Source organism: Astyanax mexicanus, chromosome 15, assembly GCF_023375975.1.
Source record: "Astyanax mexicanus isolate ESR-SI-001 chromosome 15, AstMex3_surface, whole genome shotgun sequence".
NCBI classification, from domain to species: Eukaryota; Metazoa; Chordata; class Actinopteri; order Characiformes; family Acestrorhamphidae; genus Astyanax; species Astyanax mexicanus.
The window spans coordinates 29,184,444-29,207,460 of NC_064422.1; the positions used below are offsets into that span (position 1 = coordinate 29,184,444).

The 23,017-nt window shown below is 37.7% G+C and overlaps 1 protein-coding gene across 3 annotated transcripts in view; it reads left to right on the forward strand.

The window, feature by feature from the left end:
* etv4 (ETS variant transcription factor 4) overlaps positions 1–23,017 on the forward strand; it is a 42,739-nt gene that overhangs the window by 11,880 nt on the left and 7,842 nt on the right. For 2 of the 3 annotated variants that reach the window (XM_022668918.2, XM_049464933.1), the window contains 3 exons: positions 16,691–16,820; positions 17,933–18,193; positions 18,531–18,832. In XM_022668918.2, coding sequence (XP_022524639.1) covers positions 16,691–16,820; positions 17,933–18,193; positions 18,531–18,832 — 693 coding nt within the window. The remainder of the gene's footprint in view (positions 1–16,690; positions 16,821–17,932; positions 18,194–18,530; positions 18,833–23,017) is intronic. The other variant, XM_022668919.2, reaches the window with a different exon arrangement.

A 23,017-nucleotide genomic window follows, 5' to 3' on the forward strand; every position in this document is an offset into this window, starting at 1 on the left:
GTGTGGTTGTTGCACTTGCCAGGGATTTAAGGGTGCTGTCTGGAAGGCTGTGCACAGGAAACACTAGGGCTGTAAGAAAATATCGATATATGTTGAAGTATTGCAATATTATGCTTTGATAATATTGTATCGATTCTCAAAAGCACAGTACAGATTTTAAGCTAATGGTTAAGATAATTAAATAATAATTGCAAAATATTGTCTAGCTAATATTATCACAATATATATTGCAGTATATTGAGTCTTAACATTGATGTGATGAGCATCATATCGCCAGATACTTGCCAATACACAGCTGTGTAAGAAACACTGTGAGGAGAGCACACTTCATGACCTGCTGCTGTACAGTCACATTTGGATGCTGGTATTAAAGAGCACCTTGATTTGCATGCGCTTCAAAGGCTCAATTGAGCAGTTCAGGAAACCAGTAAAAGATCATTCAGGAGTCACCTACAAATACTGGCTTTTGTGTCTGTCAGAGGTGTAAATGTGAAAAGCAAATTCCTGTTTAACACAACGCCAAGGCTGCCTTTTCAACTGCTTTCCTTTTTGTGTTGCGCGTCCGCACAATGGCGTGCCGGGCTTTGTGGAGGGGTGTGCGCTCTGTAAACAGTTCTCCAGGACCTTTTGTCGAAGCCATTCACACAGACCTATGGGCTGGGCCTTTACCACGCTGGCAAGTGCGCAGGCCGTGTTGTGGAAACTCTGCTGGCATTTTTCATGGGTTACAGAGTTCGAGGCATGAGTCACACAAACAAGGTCTATTTTTTTGTAACAGAAATTGTAACTTGAACTGGGCAGTGGCTTGGTAAAGCAGAAAGGACAGGGAATGTCTGCCTCTTGTAAACCCAAATCTAGCTGACAAATCGCTATTGTATTATAGACGTCAAACTTAACAAAGCATATTAAGAAGTCAATTTTGTAGATGCATTTAATTTTGCCTTATATTTTATGCCAAATTTCATAATAGCACAAATTCTAGCATTTGTTATAAACATTTTTAAATTGTAGAAACTGGCTATTGGCTAATCTACTAAATACCTTTTTGAGAGTGATGGGTTACAAATGTAGTAAAATGACCAAAATCCTGTATGCTCCATGCTTCAAACTGGTCGTATATTGCATTTGTCTTTGGTAACGGTAAAAAAAAAACCCAAATGCAATTTTACAAGCCCATTTACAACCCAATGATTTGGCTCTAAGATTTCCCTTTTATGATTAGTTCTGCTCTGATTGGCTGGTTTACAGCAAAACACCATGATGTCTCAAACAAAAGCAACATACTACAGAATAGCCTTGTGTTTATCACTGTAAGAAAAGCATTTTCAAGTTTTACTGGATAATTCTGTGATAATATCTTGTCTTTTCACTCTTCAGTCAAAGGTGCAATCATGAGGCCTGGTTGTTGTAGTTTCCCATAGGTAGCTGTTAAAAATTAATTTATTTCTCCAAATGGTTTCCTAAATTGATGTCACTCAGTTTGCTCATTTCTTAAAATATCGTCCCATATTGGCCATGGTCCTAGTCCACCATGCCTTAACAAATGAAATAGAATCTCATTTTATGACTAGAAATGAACAATAAGATTCATTCACAAGCAAAAGAAACAGACGTCCAGGTTTTATGAATGAAATTCTCGACTTGTTCCGGAAACTTCATATCAGACTCCCCAGAGTCCCTGTGTGCTGTATGCTCAAATCTAGTGTATGCAAACATTGCCATTTAACCCCATCACAAGCATGACCTTTGGTGACAGATGCTCCTATAACATATTGTTCTTGTCTGTTGTCCAACAATGGCAAGTAGGAAGTGGAGATGAACTCAGGGGCATTTCGGGGTCATGTCCACTTAACCCCATCAGGGCAGAACCAATTGCCACATTGCAGTCAGCCAGTGACAGCTCCTCACAGCCCCTCGCAACCCCTCGCAGAGGCAGTGCAGGCTTCATCCTGACAGGCCTGTCACATTAGTTAAGTAGTATAAGGCTTTGATTGACAGCTGTGCACACCCTTTCTCTTAAGATATAATGCGACAATAATTCATGTGCTCTCTGCAGTTTCTACGAGATGCGGCTGCTGACAGGCAGTCATAAACATAAACTCATTCCTCTTCGTGTTTGTGGTCTCTGTGGTGAGGGTGTATTGAAGTCACCCATTTAGAGGAAATGAAACGTCGCCTTGTGCCACTGCTGGGGCGTGTGCAGCCTTGTCCAGAGCTGGCAGGTTGTTGTGTGTTTCAGGTGAGTCAGATGTGTTGGTAAGGGGTGCCAGCATGCCGTGTTTCATAACAGTCTCCTGGCCTCCCATCTGTAAACACATCTGAGATAAAAAAAAAAGAAAAGAAAAGAAAAAATACCTGCTGTGATCAAATCAAATGTTTAGCCGTCCATTCAGTCAGAGCTGTTGCCCGACCGGGTGTGACGGAGAACTCCCCCTCCCCCGCCATGTTCTTTTTCTTCTTCTTTTTTTTCTTCTTCTTGTAAGTGGGGCATGATGTTGTGCAACACCTGCACAGCTGACAAATCTATCTGCATCTCTTCCTCATTTTCCACAATAAGAGCTAACTCACTCACTGCATGTGCGGCAGCTGTGACCTGTTTTTGTGGAGTTAAACTGTTAGAGAAGTAAAACTCTTCAGCAGATGAAGTTCACACACGTTCGTCCAAAGTCTGCAGGGTATTAAAAAACAGCTTTTGTGAGCAAAGCTGTTAAACACTAAATACCCAAATACATTGACTTTAACACTACTGTTCAGAATAGTTTTTTTATCGCATGCCAAATGGGGAATGAGATGTTTTTCAAGTTTCAGGGTCTTTTAAAATGATACACAAAACATGCATAATACACGTTTTTTTTTAATGGTCAGATTTCAGGGGATTTGAAGAGTTATTTTTCTTGAAAATAAGGAGTTTATTCTGCCCTTATTAGACAATCTTTACAGCCCACAGAATTTTATTTATACAAATTTGGAACACTGCTGTGAGAATGTAACAACATTAGTGAGGTCTATATTCCTTATGAGCTCCACCCTACCTCATCCCCAAAGTATTTGATGGAGCACCATCATTTCACAGAAAACAGTTCCCACACTATCCCACACCTCAATACTGGGGGCTTTATACCCCTCTAGCCCATGCCTGGTGTTAGAAATAGATTCATGCTTATCTGTGCCATAGAGTTCTATTCTATTGGCAGTACTTACTTACAGGGACTAGACAAGCTGGTGTTTGTGTGTACATTTGAACACATGTGTCAGCAGTGGGTACATTTTAATATATAATAATAAATCTTTATTCAAAATGTTAATGTATAGTCCAAGACTAGACCTGTAGTGCCTTATAGTGTATGAACAGTGAAATGAATTTTTAATGATATCCACAAAATACTCAGAAAAGTAGATCATAATGTAATTAAGCCACAGTTGTCTCAAATTAGTAAAAATCCCTGTTTATTGATTGGAAGACAGTACACATGTACACAAATAAAACACTCATTTCCAACAGCTGTTTCGCAACATGCTCCTCCATTGACCATTGGAATGCAGGATGCCATGTGAGAGCCAAAAAGAGGCTTCTCACAATAAACGAGGAACATAATGATTCTTTAGGGTCTTTCAGCAAGAAGTCTATAAACAGTTTTGAAGGTGCATTGTGTATTTTGTCTTGTCATTTTGCTGCTTATCTGCACAGATATATTTAATAAATATGAGTGTTTTTTGGATCATGAAGATTTTGTCTTTTACGTATTTTAAGTATTTTAATCAGGAAAGTAGCAGAAATAGAGATTTCCATATCTCTTGTTTGTGGCTAAACTCAAGCCTGTAGTTGCGTCTGCTCCATTCATGAAAATGTCCTACAGCTGGCTCCACCCTCACGGTTCCTTTTTCTGAATGGAGACTTTAGCTCCGCCCTTTTCCTGTTTCTCTACAAACTGAGCTCAAATGTGAAAATCTGGACTGCTTGCCTCGCCTCACCTCCCCCTCCCTTCTCTTTCTCTCTCTCTCTCTCTCTCTCTCTCTCTCTCTCTCTCTCTCTCTCTCTCTCTCTCTCTCTCTCTCTCTCTCTCTCTCTCTTTTTCTCTGTCTCTCGCTTGCTCTCTCCCTCTGCTCTGAGTGTTCCAAGATGTGAGTTAATCCAGCAATTGCAATGTTGTGTGGGCTGATTGTTTGATTTTTTGCCTTGTAGTAATTATATAGGAAGTTGTGGCCATAAATCCACTTTCAGCTTTTTTTTTCTGAGCGTAGAAGAGTGTGATGAAGATGGGACAGAAGAGAGCGAAAGCACGACAGTGGGTTTAGTCGACACAACATACACAAGTTCTCTGAAATTTATAGTCTAGAAGTTGTTTGTGTTGCTCTGACCTTCCGCTTGCTCTTTCGTAGTGTCTGGCATATCACCTAATAGCTGTGCCTCACACACACACATACACACACGACCCCCCCCCCCCCCCCCCCTCAACCCACCACCCCCTCAAAGCTCTCTCCTAACAAAATACACTGCTCCAAAAGCTCTCGACTTTCCAAAATACAGCTGCTATGCAACAAAAGTCTGCAAAAACATCCTTCAGACTGCCAGAAATGCAGCGAGACCACTCGTCCTATCCCTTCCTCCCGCCCTCTCCTAACTTTTAACAGAGAAACAACCCATGTACAGGCACACACACACACACATAAACACATGCGTGCGCACACACACACTTAAGCCCCACGTTTGTATGAATGGACTGGTTGTGAGAGACTGGCTGAGGCAGCAGTGAGTGAAAACGCAACCTCCATTCATAAAGCCTGCAGCCTGAGAGACGCACCATTCAACAGCACACTCACAGTCCGTTCTTTCTTTCTTTAACTAAACAACACAACATTACACCTACGTTTGTTTTACAGTTATTTAACAATGCTGTAGTCACTATTCTAGTCTCTTTTTTCTATCTTTCTTTCTCTCTTTCTTTCTTTCCTTTTTAACAGTATAAAACTGCATCTAGTTATTATTACTACTTTCTTTATTTCTTTCTACTTTCTATTTTTAACTAAACATTACAAAATCAACAACTTGTAGCTACAGTTTTTGGTAGCTACAGTTCTTTGTTTTTACTTTATTTTTAAGCAGAAATCTACAAAATCTAAAGAAAATGTAGATCCAGTTTTTAGTACTATTTTCTTTTTTTTAACAAAACAAACAATACTAAATTGACAAGTTCATAGCTGTTTTTTACTTCTTTCTTTTTCTTTTTTAACTGTTAATACAAAATGGACTGCAAATTTGTGCTACTACATTAAAACATTGCTACTAAACTGAGCTGAACAGTTACTTCCCTACCATTTAGCTATGTTGTAAAGTTATTTTTGTTTTTATAAAATAAGTTCTAATGTCCTAAACCATGTTGTTTTTGCAAAAAAAAAGGATCTTGGTTATGTTTTGAGTATAAATACATTTTTCAAAATGTCTCTTACATTGCTCTCAACCCAGACGTGAAATTCGTTATAGTATTTCAGTGTTTATTAACATTGTTAACCTTGCTGTTCTAAACTTTAGATATTAAACAGTTTAGTTACTTAACAAAAGTTCAGTATTTTTTTATTCTTTCTGTTGTGCTTGCTTACAGTTTTTCTTGCTAAGCAACCCAACTGTGGTTGCATTTGAACTTATTAAAATGTCACTAAAAGTTTTTATAAACTATTTTAATCCATAAACATAGGCGCTAAATGTGTCTCGTCAGTGATTTTATGACCGTAGACCCAAAAAAACTCCTCATTCTGTTTACACTCTGGTCTATAAACTGTAGTAAACTGTAACTCCTCTGTTTGGGTGAAAGCATTTCCTCTAACTGTCGAGGATGAAGCTCCGGCTGGAACGTGCTCGAATATCCCCTCTGGCTGGGGTTCGCTCAGATTGAGGTATGGCCAGTGGAGCTCAGCTTAGCGTGCTGAATGGACGGCAGTGTGTGTGTTTTACTGCATCACTGGGCCGGGAGGTGATACAAGGGAGGGGAGGAGGGGAGTGAGGAAAACAGCAAAACTCAAACCAGCCCAGGACTATGTCTGCTCTCCCTTTTCTCAGAGGGGGCTCCCTCCCCCTTCTTTCTGCTGCTGAAAGGAAAAGGAACGGTGGGGGAGGACTAATGATAACAAGGCAGCCCTATATCTAGCAACTCACAACAGAAGAGCTAGGAGGACACAACCAGTGAACTGCTGTCACAAACAGCTTTTTGTTTCTAGATTATTTTTATATTTTTAAAATTTAGTAATATTGACTGTTTTTGAAAATTGTCGAGTTAAAAAAAAAGTGGGAGAGCATTATCCTGCTGAAAGATTCCAGTTGGAAACCCTGCCATTAAAGTTGAACAAGTTAATACAGTGACCTCAGTATATCGTGCACACACTGCTTTGTTGTTTCTATTATACAAAAAAAAAAAACTGAACTGAAAAACTGAAACTGATATTTTGAGCAATACCAAAATCAAACATATAAGACATTTGGCGAAATGCATTAAAGAGTATTAAAGAGGTTTTATCAAAGCATGTCTAAAATGTTGCTTTTTTTACATTGTAGAAACTATATAACCTAAGTGTATTTGTAATCTATTCTACAGATCTTTTTAAAGTGTATTGCTTTGTTTTCAGGTTTTAACATTCATATTTTAACATTCTGCTAAATTGTTACTCTTGTACAACAAAATGCAATGAAATTAAATATTTGAGCGAGACCAAAATCAAACAAATAAGACATTTGGCAGAAGGCAGAATAGTAAAGATGTTTTTTTTTCCATTGTATAAATTAAATTGTATAATTGTATTGTATCTGTAATCTATACTAAAGCTCCTTTAAATGTATTGCTTTGTTTTTAGGTTTAACCATTAATATATAACAATATAACATTATCAAATAGACTATATGACCAAAAAGCTTAGAATAAAGTCATATAATATTATTTTATTTTATTAATTAAGACCATTGTTTTCTTCTCCTATAAAGTTATAAAGCTGTTTCAGAGTATGTTTTATGATTATTGCAAAGCTAATATCAATAAAAAGAAAAAAAGATGGCCATGCATTTCATACACTGTTGTAAATTCTATATGCGATCGTTCATTGTTAGGTCTGACTAGCTTTGCCCTTTTCTTTTGTTCTGGCTGATCTTTCAGAGATTTTCTGCTGACACAGAGCAGGTCGTATATTGAAAAAGCAAAGATGGATCAGTCGATCGTAAGTGTAGATGAGAGACAGCAAGAAGCGGGGCTGAGTGTCTGTACTCCAAACTATTATAATAATTAAGGCCTTAACCCAGATTAGAGGAGAGCATGCGGAGTCTCTGTAGAAATGTATTTCTCACGGGCCTGACAGGAACTCGATGGGCGCGTGTTATCTCTCTCAGGAGATAAGGAGTGCACTTTTTTTTCGCTCTCCGACACATCACTGAATGGATATCTCTACAGTCAGGTTCATTATATAATTTCTGCAATGAGAGGGAAATCAATATGTGCATTAAACATTTAAAGAGGACAGCTATATTGAGAGCTGAGGGATGGGAGGTGGAGAGATTAATTACTTCTGCTACATACACCCCCCCCCCCAACCATCCCAACACACACACACACTGTCTCTTTTTCACACACTGAGTCATTCTCCCTTTCTCATTCACACTCATGCATTCACCACAACAATATCATTTTGCATGAAGTTACATCATTTCACAGTATCTTCTTTTTTTTGGTATTTTCTTTATTCTGATTGATCTTAGTTTAAAAAATAATCTTCCGTTAATTTTAGTTCATATCATGGGACTTTATATGAAATGAGATCATGATGTGAAATCTCTGTAGCAGGAGTGCATCCGGTTTTCTCCGTGCTTCAGAAAGGGAAGCGAAACTGTGAATTTGGCGAAATCAGAGCGCGCTCTCGTCACATGCACACAGTGACTAGCACAGCGATGGCACTGATTTACGTGCACAAGCTGGGATTGGGACAGTCAAAGAGAAGGCAATCTACAATGTGTGAAATTCCTTTTATTTTAGTCTGAGTGTGTTTGCAGTCAGAGCCTGCTGTACTACTTGACAATGTCAGGTTGACATTCGACAATCAAGTCAAATAGAATTTATTTATATAACACTGTTCAAAGCAGACATTGGTGCAGGGAAGCTTTACAGGAATCCATGTGTAAGCAATGGTCAGAAAAGACCAACTATTACATCAATTAGAAATAAGAAAATATATGATTATAATTTGTAGTTTGTATTTATTAGAAGCATGCTTGTTTTTATACTCTAATAATTCTATTCTATTGTACTCTAATAATTTTACTGTCAAATAACTGTAGAAACACTTTGGATCTTCCATTGGTTAGGAGTTCACTGGTAGAACTGAAGGCCTTAAAACATGTCAGGTTAACTGTCAACATAATTAGACATAATTCGCTGTAAATCCAATATGCATCCTACCCAGGGTAAGGTCACTTGTTAGAAATGGAAAACAGTGTTGGCAGCTCTGTATTGCAAATTTTGATGAATCAATGTCTAGGTAATTTAGGATCTATTATGATTTAGCTTTACAGTTAAATGTTATTAAAATAGCAGAAAATCTTTGCATCACAAAAGAGTGATTCATCCAAGTTTTGATATATATATACAGTATTGTCAGAATTGAAGGTCAAGTTTATTAAACATATATTGTAGGTATTGTAATATAAGCTGCCCTTTTCAGGGTGTGAACATTTCATTTTATGTTGAACAAACAGAACTGGTTATATATTGCTTGGAATAAAAAAAAATAGTTGCATTAACATACATTACATTCTAAACATTTCCATTCTGGATGAGTGGTCCAGCTGAAATGCTTACTTTAACTAAAACCTCATTCAATTTATTTATGTTAAAGTTAAGACTTTAACATAAACCCTTTCCTTCTCCTATAGCTACAGTTTCCAAAATGCACAGTTTGGTTATGACCACAACAATACAGCAAAGCTCTGAGGTCTGAAAACTGACATGCAATGATCTCTATCTATGCCAGGAAAAAGAGCAGTAAAATCTTATAGCAACATTAAAACACAAGAAATCCTGCAAGATTTTATTTTCTATCTCCAAGAGATGAGTTCTGACTCCTCTTTCATTGAGCTTGCATGCTGACCTGAAGCCCAGCACATGTCCAGCACATGTTTCTACGCTCTGCTGAAATGACAGACTTGTTTCTTTGAGAGCTTTGCAGCCCAGTCATTTCCCTCATCCTCTCCCTTCACTTGAGTTTTCCACTGATTGTTTTATTGAAGGTAGAGTTACGTACGCAGAAGAACTGGCCCAACAAACACGGAAACCTCAGCAAAATTTAACAGGATTTCCAGACCCCAGCAGCACTGTTAAAAATAAGCTCGCAACAGACGTTCCCAGCCAGTGGTTGACTAATGCTTGAAGTATTTTTTAAATCCCAGTCTACACAACAACATGAATGAATTATATCATGCTTTAATGCTGTCCTTCTGTTCCTCTATTCATTACCGAGGCGTTGTCTTGGCATATTGTGCTCCTGCCATTGGAAAAGTGCCCTGACTAGACATGTTGTGACTGCTGTGACCATCAACCGTGACACCCTTGTACCATCATTATTTTCCAGTCTGATGTATAGCAGCCTTTGACAGGCACTGTTCACAGAGGAACGAATGGCTCGGCTTTGAAAGCCGTGTTAAGTGGGATGCAAAAAATCAATACCTCCATTTTAACATTTAAAGCCATTCTAGTGTAATTGGCATTCTTGTTGTTCTTATTGATTTGGCCCTGTTAGCTGCAGCTGGCCAATAGGATGCAGGGTGGATCTCTCCTAACCTGCCAGTTTGGCGCAGTGGCCTAAAGTGCGCCTGTATCGTAACAACAGATCAAATCGCAAACACACTGTAATGTGGAAAAGGATATTTGCTCACAGCGTACTGGTCCAAACACAAAGCACCAGTCCATTATATCTGCAGCTCTGAATTCTATCTTATCGACTGTGTTTACTTAATCGTTCACTCTTTTTTTTTGCACTCTTTCACTGTAACACACTACAGCCCACAGTCGTCACATGCTCCAGCCTGTGCTCTGCTAAAGCACTGTGTGTTTATGGGCCTGAGATATTCTACCGAAGTCAGTGAATCATCCTACCTGTTGAGATATTGAGGAGCTGGCCTCGTCCACAGCTGTCACGAGCTGAAAACCTCCAGGAAGTCATTCTGACATGAATATACAATACTGTAAAACTCTCCAGATCTTCGCTGGTGTCGAGGTTTAGCTCAAAAGCAGAGCGCAAGATGGAAATTTATTAGCAGTTTAAAAAGCAATGAAGCAACAACAGACTTTAGTGAACAGTTCTGATTCTACACACTTGAAAAAAAATATTCTTTTAGGGTTCTTTAGTAGAAGCAGGGATTTAACATAGAACTCAAAACGTTCTTTGTAGAATAAGATAGAAAAGAAGATAGAATATTAAAAGATAAAAAATAGTATAATACGATATGATCCATTAGTAAACATTATAATGTAAATTCTTCTGTAACGCTAGAACTGAAGCTCTACATACTACATTCTAGATGGCTGTGTTAAGCAGAGTGTATTCAGACAAATGTATTTTAACAGCTTAGTTAATAAGATTTTGGTATTGGCTAGAGACATTAAATTTTGTAATGTAATTTTAAATGTTTTAAATTATACATTTATTATATATTTGATTTATTATGTATTTTAAAAGTGGCATAATAAAAGAAAACATGCTCTGTATTTGTCCTTCAGGCAAATGTATAATTTGTTCAGTCTGGGCCAAAAAATGTATTTTGTTGACTGAATGTTCTTAGCATTGCAATGTCAGTATCAGACATAAAAACTGCTATTTTGCCATGCCAGATAATATATTTGGATACACACAACTGACACTATACTGTTATTAAGTGGCAAATTGTATTAAATTTTAGTATTATATAGCATAATAATCTGAATATATATATATATATATATATATATATATATATATATATATATATATATATATATATATATATATATAGTGTATATATATATTTTTTATATTATAATTAATTCCATTTAAAACCATCATTAATCGACATGCGAATAAAAAAAATGAGAATTGGCAGTTTCATATTTTTGGGGGGTATTTTTTTGTAGAAACTATATACATTGAACCTCAGAATAACAGCTGTTTATTTTAGCTATGCAATCGATTTTTTCATTTAATTGATAATACAGTTGAGTGCAATAAATTACATAGAGGGTTTATTTCAGATTATGTAATCACTCCTCAAAGATTGAGAAAAAAAAAGAGTGTGAGGGTTTGCAGATATATAATTTGGACAATGCTAATGACATATAAGCTTTCTTCATTAGTTGGCTATGTTAGATTTCATAGCTCCAGATCAGTATAAAACACACAGACACCAAACCTTAGACACCAGACATGTATTGGCTAATCGACTGCAATTGTGTACATTTAATTTTTGGCCTAGACCATCGTTAAGTGGGCTCCCTGTCGGGCCAATCACCAGCGCTGCTCCTCCTGACAGACCTGCAGAGGCTTTTGAGGAGCCACTGGTGCCTCCATCTGTCACAGCTGGTGGCTGTCTTTTTTGTCTGGGCCGGCAGTGGGGGTATCGAGGTCCTGAGATCTGTTTGTGGTGGGAGTTGACTGAATGGCCCTCCATAATGATCCTCCACTTCCTAAAGCACTCAACCATGACCATCCCCCTTCACCTCCCTGTCCTCTCCTCTCAAGCATGCTATTTACATATGTAAAGTCCAGCTCCTCTGTCCTGGCCTGGACTGCCTCTTTCAGGTCACTCTGAATGGGAGATGCTCTCGCCAGGTTGTGCACAATGCTACTGGATTTTCACACATACGTGTGTGACTTCAATAGAGATGCGAATGCTAAGTGGTAGCCACGTTCACGTGTTCACTGTTGGGTTTATAGCCTCGTTTAGCAGTTTGCGAGAAAGTGTAGAGGTGTAGAGGTCTTTTTAGGTGCTTTCATTTTTGTATCTTTGCTGTGGTTAATTAATAAAAAAAAGGAAAAACGGGCATAGCAAAATAAGTTTTAACCAGATGTCCCAAGAAATCAGTAATCTATCATTTAATTATATTACTAATACAATTTATTTACCAAAGATTGTATTAAAATGAGTAATATTGGGCAGATATAATCTGATTTTGTTTGATGGGTAATGAAAAATGAGAACAGTGTAATTATTCCTTTTGTATCAAGGATGACCTGCATTAATTAATTTACCTTATATAACATCAAGTCCTGCGATGTGACGATTGCACTTGCGCACATTGCAATTACAGCTCTGAAACAATATATAATTGTTCAGTTTCTGCTAGTCCATTCATTATGGGCCCTTCACACAACACAACAGTGGTTTGACAAGGTTTTCTCATGACAGAAATGATGTATCTGAGAGATAGTTCTATATTTAAGATCTTTAAAATCTCTCCTATGAAAATTTCCAAAAGAAACTGTCCACATTTCCACATTTCCTAAATCCTGATTTGTAATTTCTAAGAATCTCTCTCTCTCTGTATTTCTTAAAGCAGTAACTCTATGTGCGTACTGTGTACAGTGTTCGATCAGAAACATCTAAACACTTCACCCAGATGTCACACTCCACGTTCAGGTTCACGACCTCCCTTCCTCTTGCACAAGAAACAAAACCTGTGAAATATGAGTGGATCTGAGGAATAGTGACGTAGCTTCCAAATGAATCGCACGGAGAGAAGCCAGAAACTGAGAGCTTTGGTTGAGTTTCCTCAAATAAAGTGGGAGAAAGAAGAACACATAGTACATTTAGTGTCACATCTCTGTTTACACTCTCTGCCACTGGTCTATAAACTGAGTGTAGGTTTAACGGCAGGAGGAAACGTCTTGATAATGTTACATTTTCCCAGGGATTGACTCCAGTAACTGTGCATGTTTTCTGTAAACGAGCCTCAGTTCAGCTGCTTTATAATTCTCTGCTCGGTATAATGAGTTTATTGGACAGTGTGATTTGAGGCATATGATTACTACTGAATAGCACCACACAGCAAATTTCACCTCTTCCCAGCTAAATTAATTTGATTCATTACAAGTGATTTGTTAAAGGGGGAGAACGGGAGGTCGGCCAAGATTTTTTAATTACAATCTAGTGCCAGCCATGACGCACAATAGCTCAACTGGAATATCAACATCAACTTCCAGTGCATATGAGAATAATATAATGACATATGACTTTTACAATTATGCAATTGTGATATTTAGTTTTTCTGAGATTTAATAAGTTCTGAAAGACATAATTGATAGGCTGTACCTAGGGCTGAACACTAATTTAGTATCAGTATCAATATATTGCAAAGAAAATGCTTCCATAACAGTAATATTACTTTTATCTATGCATTGTGGATGTTCTTGTCACAATTTTTATATGGCTTTTTATTGTTCATATTATTATTATTATTACCATTATATTGTATTGACCAAAAATAGGAAATACAGCTCTGGAAAAAATGAGAGAATAATAATAATTAATAATTTCCTTAGATTTTACTTAATTGTAAACCTCTAGAATATAATCAAGAGGAAGATGGATGATCACAAGCCATCAAACCAAGCTGACCTGCTTGAATGTTTGCACCAGGAGTGGCATAAAGTTATCCAAAAACAGTTTGTAAGACTGGTGGAGGAGAACATGCCGAGATGCATGAAACCGTGATAAAAAAACAGGCTTATTCCCCCAAATATTGATTTCTGAACATTTCTTAAAAAATTATGAATATCTTTTTTTTTTTTTTTCCAGAGCTGTACATTGTGGTAAGATTTTGCTACACGGCCCAGCACTAGTTGTACCTCTTAAAAAAATACACTGGTTGCTAATTGGAGAGCAAAAATACAAATATTTCAACAAGATTTTTATACAAACATATTCCTGCTAAAATTCCTGAAAATATAAATTTGCTAAAACAGTACCCTTGTTTTATATATTTCAATTATTTTGAAGCTTATCAATTTATTTAAACTTATATTTTTTTAACTGTAGTCTGTTTTTTAGAATACTACACTATGCTTAAGAAAATGCTTTATGGGAATTACATTATTATATTGTCCACCTCAGCTGTAGTTCCACATGGTTGTGTATGGTGTTTATCAATACATAATACGCATTTATTAAAAAAAAAATATGTTAGATCCAGCAAATATGGTGCAGCATGCTTCACACTAGGAAAACATAATCTTACAAAATTTCATCCTTGTTACAATGTAGGAACATAAATAGTATAAAAATGGGTACGTTTTTAAAAGCATACGTGCCTGTGCAGACGCATTCCTAAAGTGTATTGGACTTTGTATATCTACCCATACTAAAGTCTTAGACTTCATGGCATGTTTTCATGGGCCGAGTGGATTAAAATGCTTAACTTCTATTGTCTCCCTCCCTGAGAAGTCTGCTTAAATACAGGCTAATCCATTCTGAGCTTTGCACTAAGCCAACACTTCCTCATCACTTTGCCCAGCATGGGAAAAAAAGGAGATAAACGAGTGCCATCCCCCTCTCGCCCAACTCTCTCAGCTCTCTTAGCTTTCTGGCTCTCTCTCTGATGCCTGTGGTAGGGCCGTTACTTGTTACTGCAGAATTACAGCGAGAAGAGGCCTTTCCTCTATTCCTCTTTCTTCTCTAAGAGAGAGAATATGTAATTACCTGGGCTTGGGTTTTAGCCTGTGCCTGTTCCGTCAGGTCTGCGCCCACGACAATCAACACATAAACAGCCATAAACACAGGGCTGGAACTCAGCTGGAGGAGCACAGCTGCTGCTGTTTACCCTGAGCGGCCCAGAAAAACATCCTGTACCATACAGTCTGCGCGCCGGCCTGCTCCCTTCCAATAATAAACAGCAGCGCAGTGCTGTAGTGCAGACCCAGGCCCAAACGCGCTGGGTGGCTCGTCGGCTACTCCGCTGGATGGTCCATCCCTCTCTCACTCTGAATAAGATCTGAACTCAGACTCAAACAGCATCACATGCAGTCAACCAGCTAAGACATTTTTGTTGTCTGACATTTGCTTCTTTAGTTTTGTACTGGATGTTTTATTACTGGGTTTTATTTTGGTATGAAAAAAAATAATAATAAAACAGGACACGTTGTTCACTGTGGTTGGGATGTCATGGCCAGAGGGGCTTCAAATAAGTTGTAAAGCCATGGAAATGTGTATGTGTGTTGATGAGAGGAGGCTAAATACTGCACCTTTTAAAACTGTGTGAAACTAGGACTAAAACAATGTTCATGAACTTTAATAATTAAAATGTATAACATTTACTAATTTACCAGGACCAATTAATTAATATAATAGCCAATTAGTATAATAGCCAATGTAGAAAGTACAAATTCAATTAAGTAAAGTTAAATGAAATAAAAATAATTGTGTGTGTTAGTGACATTAAATTTGATTATGCATTTAAAACTCTGTGCTTTTGTACATAAAAAAAAAATGCTCCGCTTCGTTTTAACAATTCAACAATACCAAATCTCAGGCATTCCTTGTTTTTTTCCTCCCGCTACAGTTAGGAAGTGTCAATTGCGTTTTGAGCCAATACTACAGGACATGCTTCACACATGCATTTCAGGACAAGCTGAAGGAGTGAGTTGCTGTAGGGCTGGTGCTGAGGCAAAAAAAAAAAAAATCACAATATATTTTGCATTAAAAAAAACAACAGAAACAAAGCCAGGAATGTCCACAACAGATGTTCTTAGCTACAAACCGATGAATGAATTTGCCAATATATGTCTTGAAATAAATGCCAGTAAGTGACGGATGCTGTAAATAATGGATCTCTAAACATTGGAAAATCACATTACTATTTTTGAAGCATTTTCTATTGTGATATATACAGTGTATTCATATTGAATGATTATTATTATAGAAATTCTATGCTTCCTAGTGCAAGTTATTTTAAAGTAAATTGCTACATCATGTTGCTTTGGAAGGCAGTGCTGCTTCTTAAGGCCAGCTGTGGGTCTGTGCATGAAAAGTGCACTTATTTCAGCTCAGCCACTTAGTATTAATACCATTTTCCATTAGACACATGATTTAAAGTGCTCTTAAAGAAAATATCCGTACATTTCTCTGTGATATCTTCCCCCTGCACCTGTGCGTTGGCTTTTCTTTCTTTTACACAGAGTTAATCATATGATAAGTGAGTGCAGCGTCAGCCATTACAGTGAAAAACAGTCTGAATGGGGGAAAACTCTTAATGGCATACCTTGGCAGCAGCAGCATGACAGTTAACAAAAGCATGCCACTGGCATTGTGTATCTGAGCAGAGCCGTGTGACGGCAGTGAATGTTTATGCCGTGATGAACCTGTTGAGAGCGTGGGATGTTAATAGTTTTGTTGTGTCTGAAGGAGGAGAGGTTAAAATGAATCTGTCAACAGACTGAGGTGTGTCTGTGCATTTGTGAATGTGTGTGAGTGTGTGTATGCTCCATTGATGACAAGTGCACCTCTTTTGGAGTAGCTGGAACGTTTGTACATGTGTGTCTTTTCTCTCCAGTCTTGTTTTGGCTGAGAAGTCATTGAACTGCTCTGGTATTTCCAGCGCAGACAAAAGTATTTGCCTCTGTGCTGTTCCCTGAGGCCAGAGCGGAGCGCCCTGGAATGTGTCTATATTAATGAACCTGTTTGTCTCTATCGCAGCAGTGGCATTCCACAGCCCGCCGGTGAAGATTAAGAAAGAGCCCCAGAGCCCCGGCTCAGACCCCAGCCAGTCATGCAGCCACAAGCAGAGCTTCAGCTACCCCAGTGGAGAGCAGTGCCTTTACGCCAGGTCAGCACGCACGATCAGCAACTGTACCCAACCATCCGGCCTTCACTCACTGCTTCACTTACTGCACTTACACTACACTCACTCCTCTTAAATAAAACCTGTAAGCCTGTTTAAAAAAAAGTTAAAAAGATTTCTTTAAAGTTATCTATTTATATTTCTATTCATTTAGATTTAGATTTATTTAGAAGATTTCTTTTTAAATCTGCTTAGTTTAATAAATGAGGTATATTAACTAGATTATAAGTAAGCTGGTAAATTGTACTGTTATTTATAGATTTAGATTTACTTTAGATTTATATATATATATATTGTAAAAAATAATAAATACATAAATAATGAAAAAGTTTTCTTAAGGGTATATTCTGTCTTATAACACCCTAATTAAATAGATTTTAAATATGTGCTTTTAGTAGGGCTGACGGGTATACGAAAATATTTTAAAATTATATTTAAACACGTTTTTTTTTGTTTACAATGCACACTATTTACATATTTACTATAATTTACAATATACTTTAGATTCAATACCTTAAACTTTTTATCTATTTAAAGAGGACTAACTACAATATCTGATGTAAACTATACTCACAATAGGCTAAGAAATTAATGTCATCACAATAACATAATTCATTGTAATACAATAGATTTAGCTTTCCACTTGTTTTTTTATGTCAGGTGTTTGTGAAGGCCAAACACATTTTTACTTACTAATTATATATACATATATGCGTTTGTGTGTGTATGTTTGTGTGTGTGTGTGTATGTGTGTTTTTAAGTAATCTAATCAAAAATGTAGTAAATAATGCATATAAATAACTAACATTAATGAAAATGTGTGTCCAAACTTTTGACTTGTACTGTATGTATTATTGTAATGTGTAATTATATTATTTTCCTTTTAAGGTTCTCTATGCAAAAGTACAGATTACGTCTTGTTAAAAGTTGTAAAGGAATGTAATATTAAGCTTTCATATTGTGATTACCTTAAGTTTTATGATTTAACTACAAATGCATTAATAACTGGCTTCTTTAATTAAAACATTATTTTATATTTTATTCTGCTGTTTATTTGAACTGAAGAGATGAATATATATACATGCTGTGTTCTACAGTGCCTATGAACAGAAGAGAGCAGCAGCGTCAGCAGCAGCGTCAACAGCAACGGCTGCAGCTGGAGCAGGACCAGGACCAGGAGCAGGACCAGGTGCAGGACCAGGACCCAAGAGCTCCTGCCCCGGGACCCCAATGTCCCCCATGCCGCATTACTCCCCGAAACCACCGGTGGGCACTCGACCTGAAACGGGCTACATGAACCCACCGTCGACCAGCCAGTCACACCCCAGCCACAGCCACAGTTTCCCCATTAACCACAGGTAACACACCAGCACACTCCATCCCAACTGTTGAACAACACTGCAGACCATGTTGCTCAATTCAGTAGTTTGGCTCAGATCAGATTCAAATGTGACTCACGCAAAAGGTGACACTGGCTGTTGATGAGCTCAATATTTGCATGCAAGAAAGTGAGGGAAAAAAAAAAGCTGTGGTCTGCTGGGTTTTAACATGGTTGCATCATCTTGTATCTGACGACATGTTTTATTCACATAATGAGGTCTTTAAAAAAGCCTTTGAAAAAAAAAACCTTGTAACATTTCAGAAATCATGATTTTCCTTATTTTTAAATACATTTTTGCCATTTACATTTTCTAGCTCCAGATTCCCCGCAGGCTCAGCAGAGATGGGTCCCCCATTTGGACCTCCGGGTCAGGCCCTGCAGCGCATGCACCCTGCTCCAGCTGGAGGAGGAGGAGGAGGAGGTGCTGGTGGAGGTGGAGGTTATCACCGGCAGCACTCTGACCCCTGCATGCCCTATCTGCAGCAGAGCTTTAAGCAGGAGTTCATGGACCCCCTGTATGAACGGGCAGCTCACATGGCCGGCCCTCACCCTCAGAGGTTCCCCCCAGCCCATATGATGGTCAAGCAGGAGCCCACTGACTACACCTATGAGCCTGGTGAGTGTAATAAAAATCATTTGCTGTTGACGGGTGTATGAATGGAGTTCTTCAAAGGTCCTATGATGAAGATGGTTCTATACAGAATTATGACAAGACAAATAACTATTTAGATATATACAGTAAATTATTTTTGAAGTGGATAACTTTTTATATGGATTTAAGAGCCCATTTTTTTAGTCAAACAATGGCAGTGTGCTCATGGCAAGGCAAGGCAATTTTATCGTAGAGTAAGTTGGAATGCAGACTAATAGTGCAAAGTAATATAATATTTCTCGATCCACAGTATCACAGTTGGTAATAGAACTAGACAAAATGGCCATAAAACAATATTTCGTTATTTTAGGCTGTTTTTGCGATATTCTTGGCAATATGGCAAAACTTTAACATTTTTAAAAATAATAATAGTGTAACAAAATCTACCACAAAACTAAAGTTTAAAGTTCAGCATATTTAGTGCTGCATATAAACAATTGCAAACCAACAATTAAAAGTAAATACAGTAAATAACAAAACAAATACAATATCCCAATATGGAGTTCTATTGTATAACTATTTTTGTTACAATAATATTGTGTATTATATTATATGGCACAGCGCTAGTTAGTGATCAGTGTATGATCTTGACCAGCCGCATCTAAGAAGTACATTATTGTCTGTGCGATCAGACAAACACCGACATCACATCCACATTCAGTGCAGAAGCTTCAGAGGAACATGGCCTGTACTAGTTCCTGCCCTATGACCTTGTAGAGCATATGTAATTTGCAATCCAATTAATAGCTAGAATTAGTTATACTCAAAAATAAAAAGTAATGATCCATTCAAATTTGATTATGTTACATAAACTACTGTAAATAAGTAATTACCGGTATGCTATATTATAATTGAATAGTCTCTTACTAGTCTATTTTTGTTGTAAATGCTATATGCCTACTATATGCTTAGTGTTGCATGTATTAATAAAAAAACATTACAATTAACAACATTAATTAATCAGTATTTTTATTGAATAAAAACAATTACATGTAAAAGAAACCCCTGCAATTAACATTTTAAAAAGATTGCACACTTCTATGTGGTAGTTTAACTTGGGCTTTACGGGAAGAAAAAGGCGGGATTGGGAAGGTTTAACTGAGTATTACTCATACAGTAATCCGACCGCACTGAAATCCATTAAAATGATCTTCTCTGTTACTGAGAGATCAAAAGCTGTGTTGAAGAACACTACTGTAAACATTGAGTGAATTCAAGGGCACAGAGATGTCTATAAGAAGTTTTTTTTTCTCTCTCTCTCTCTCTCTCTCTCTCTCTTTATCTCCCTTTTGTGAAGTTGTTGTTTCTCCCTCCCACAACTCTGACACTTTGTAAAGGTCTCAACTGTATATCAGTGTTTCTTCCTCCCTCTCTCTCTCTCTCTCTCTCTCTCTCTCTCTCGGTCTTGCTCTCTCTCTCTCATCCACCCCTCCCCTTGGCGGCTGTGTGAAAGGCAGAGGAATTTCATTGAGAAAATGGAGTTCACTGGAAAGACTAGAATCCCCGGCGGAGCGCTGGCGGGTGTTGGGTTGCAGCAGCGGCTTCCTTTTTCTGCAAGGCAGATGAACTCATAATGGAAAAATGAGAGTAGCGGCAGTAACCTGAGAGGAGGGGGGGGGGGGCTGCGTTTGAGGAGAGGTGGGGGGGTAAAGGCTGTTTTGCTGTAGCTGGGCCGTACACACTTAGCTTCAGAGCAAGTCATTGCTCTTACTGAGCTGTGGTTTGACTGACAAGAGATGGAAACATGAGCCCGGGTGACTGGCTCATCTGTACGACTTACTGTATATTGCGTTTTCTTGTAATTGCACATAACTTTTTTTTGTAAAACGTTTGGATGAAAGCCCAGTCATTTATTTTGAAAGCTCCCGTTTGTTTCTTTTGACTTTTATAAAGTAACTAACTTTCATGTGGCTTGGTTGTGCTGTATCTGAGCTGTACATTCTCAGCTTTAGCTGTAGTCATTGCTCTTACTGAGCTGTGGATTGACTGACAAGAGATGGAAACCTGAGCCCGGGTGAATCTGGCTCATCTGTACGCTGTGAAAGATTTCAAACAGCAGTGGTTTAGCTCCTTTTGTTCTTCAGCACAACCCTACTTTCACACAGACAAAGCCACCCAGCCACGGACAGTCAGGAAACCGAGCATAACTCTACGCTAGGGAATTAAAAGAGGAAGTGTGATGTTGGGTCTTCAGTGTTTTGTGTCTCTTGTGGCTGTTTTGTTCTGGTATTGATAGCTTTGATGAGTGCTGATTACAGTAACAAAGTTCAGAGTTGTACGTGCTGAAATCTCTCTGAAAAAGGATGTTTTGTGTTTAGATACGGTGCTATCTGAGGTGGAGCTTCTCTTGGTGGGACTGTTTATCAGTGGATGTTTAACCCCTACGCTTGCCAGCTGTTAGTCATGCTCTGCAGGGCCATGAGAGCATGAATGCTCCAAAAGAGAAAAGAGAAAAGTCCCATTAATTAGAAATGTGTACTACATACTTTATTGCTTAACCTTTACATGTAGGTAACATGAAGCCTTTTTGTACTTACAGTTAGTTTGATGCTTCCGCTGTCTTTATTTTATACAGTGCTTTGCAAAACTCAGAGACCACCGTTCATTTATTTAGCTTTTTTAAAGTGACTCATTTTTAATGTTTGCAGAAATCTGCTTGGAGACTTTTCCATGCCTCCAAAATTCTGTCTTTCTTTAAAGCATTCTCTAAGAATACTAGACAGATGATCACACAGGAGAACACTCAGCAGTTTTTTTATCCACTATAGAGAAATGCAGAATCCAAAAGCTCATCTAAAACAGAGGATCACCACTGCTGTTCTAAAACTGTCTGGTGCCTTTGTGCTCCCAGATGTGTGGTGGATGTTGCCGGGGTGGCCCAGAGATTTCAGCACTCATTAGATGGGCCCCTGCTCTTCACATTTCAAATGGCTGTAAATATGACTATTAAAAATTGCATCTATGCAACTTCCAATTACAGTGTCGTACTTCATCTAAAGTTTCTTCACATAACTGTAGTGGGTGAACATGATTAATTCAAAATCTCTTAATTGCTTGTAACCTTTTTAAAACTTCTCTCTGACTTTTGCTTAGAAATTTACTTAATAGAAAAAAAAACTGAAATATTCATACTTTTTGAATGGGGCAGAAACATGGAATTTCACAGTTTATTTATTGATTTATTTTTAATTATCTGTGACAGTAAATTAAATATTTGTTTTCTTAACAATTTAACAGTTATTCCCTTGCACTGGAAATAAAAAACATATTTCTGCTCATGAAATTGATTTAAATTATTATATTTTTCCATATTGTTAAAGTGCCTCAATAAGATGAGAAAACGAATCTCATTTTAGTCTGAGACAAAACAGGAAGCTTTACTAAATGTGTTAAATCTGCCTGCTCAAGATAGCACCCATTCAAAATGAAAGTGCAACAGATTCATGCACAGTGTCACAGGTCTGACGTGCCAGAGTGATCGTGGTAGCATGCAGATGTCGTGGTGAGCAGTAGCATTACTCCCAACTGCGTGAGCGACATGAGCTCACTGCCTCCATACTGAAAACTTCCCCCTGTGGCATCTTATCTCTGTGCCACTGCATTCCCCAGACCTGAGTCACTACACAGAGGCGAGAATGAGGGTCCATTCTTACGATTCTTCCAGCGGTTACTTGTACAGTAATTTCATTGTCTCTAAGCATAGTACCAGAGCAAGAATCATGGTAATATGTCCATAACACTTCATCACAGTTGGTCATGACTCAGAAATATGACTCTCAGGTATTACAACTTTAAACTTTACTGTGCAAAACAGAACCTTGTGTTAAGTATATCCAGAAGTGGCTTTGACTTATCCAGAATATTGCAGAATATTTTCATGCATATAAACTGCAAACTAAAACAATTATACAATAAATACACCTAAAGCTTCACAGTGAATAATAGATTACTTTTAAGACAGAATATCTCTATCACGGTATGGATTTTTATTGTTATGATATTTCTGTGTCACAATATTTTGTATACAATATAATATTGTCCACCCCTAGTAATAAAGTAAAAGTCAGTTAATAAATGAGAAACACTGCATTGTTTTTTTATTTGTATTTTTAAACTGTCCCAACTTTTACATGATGTGAAAATTCCATA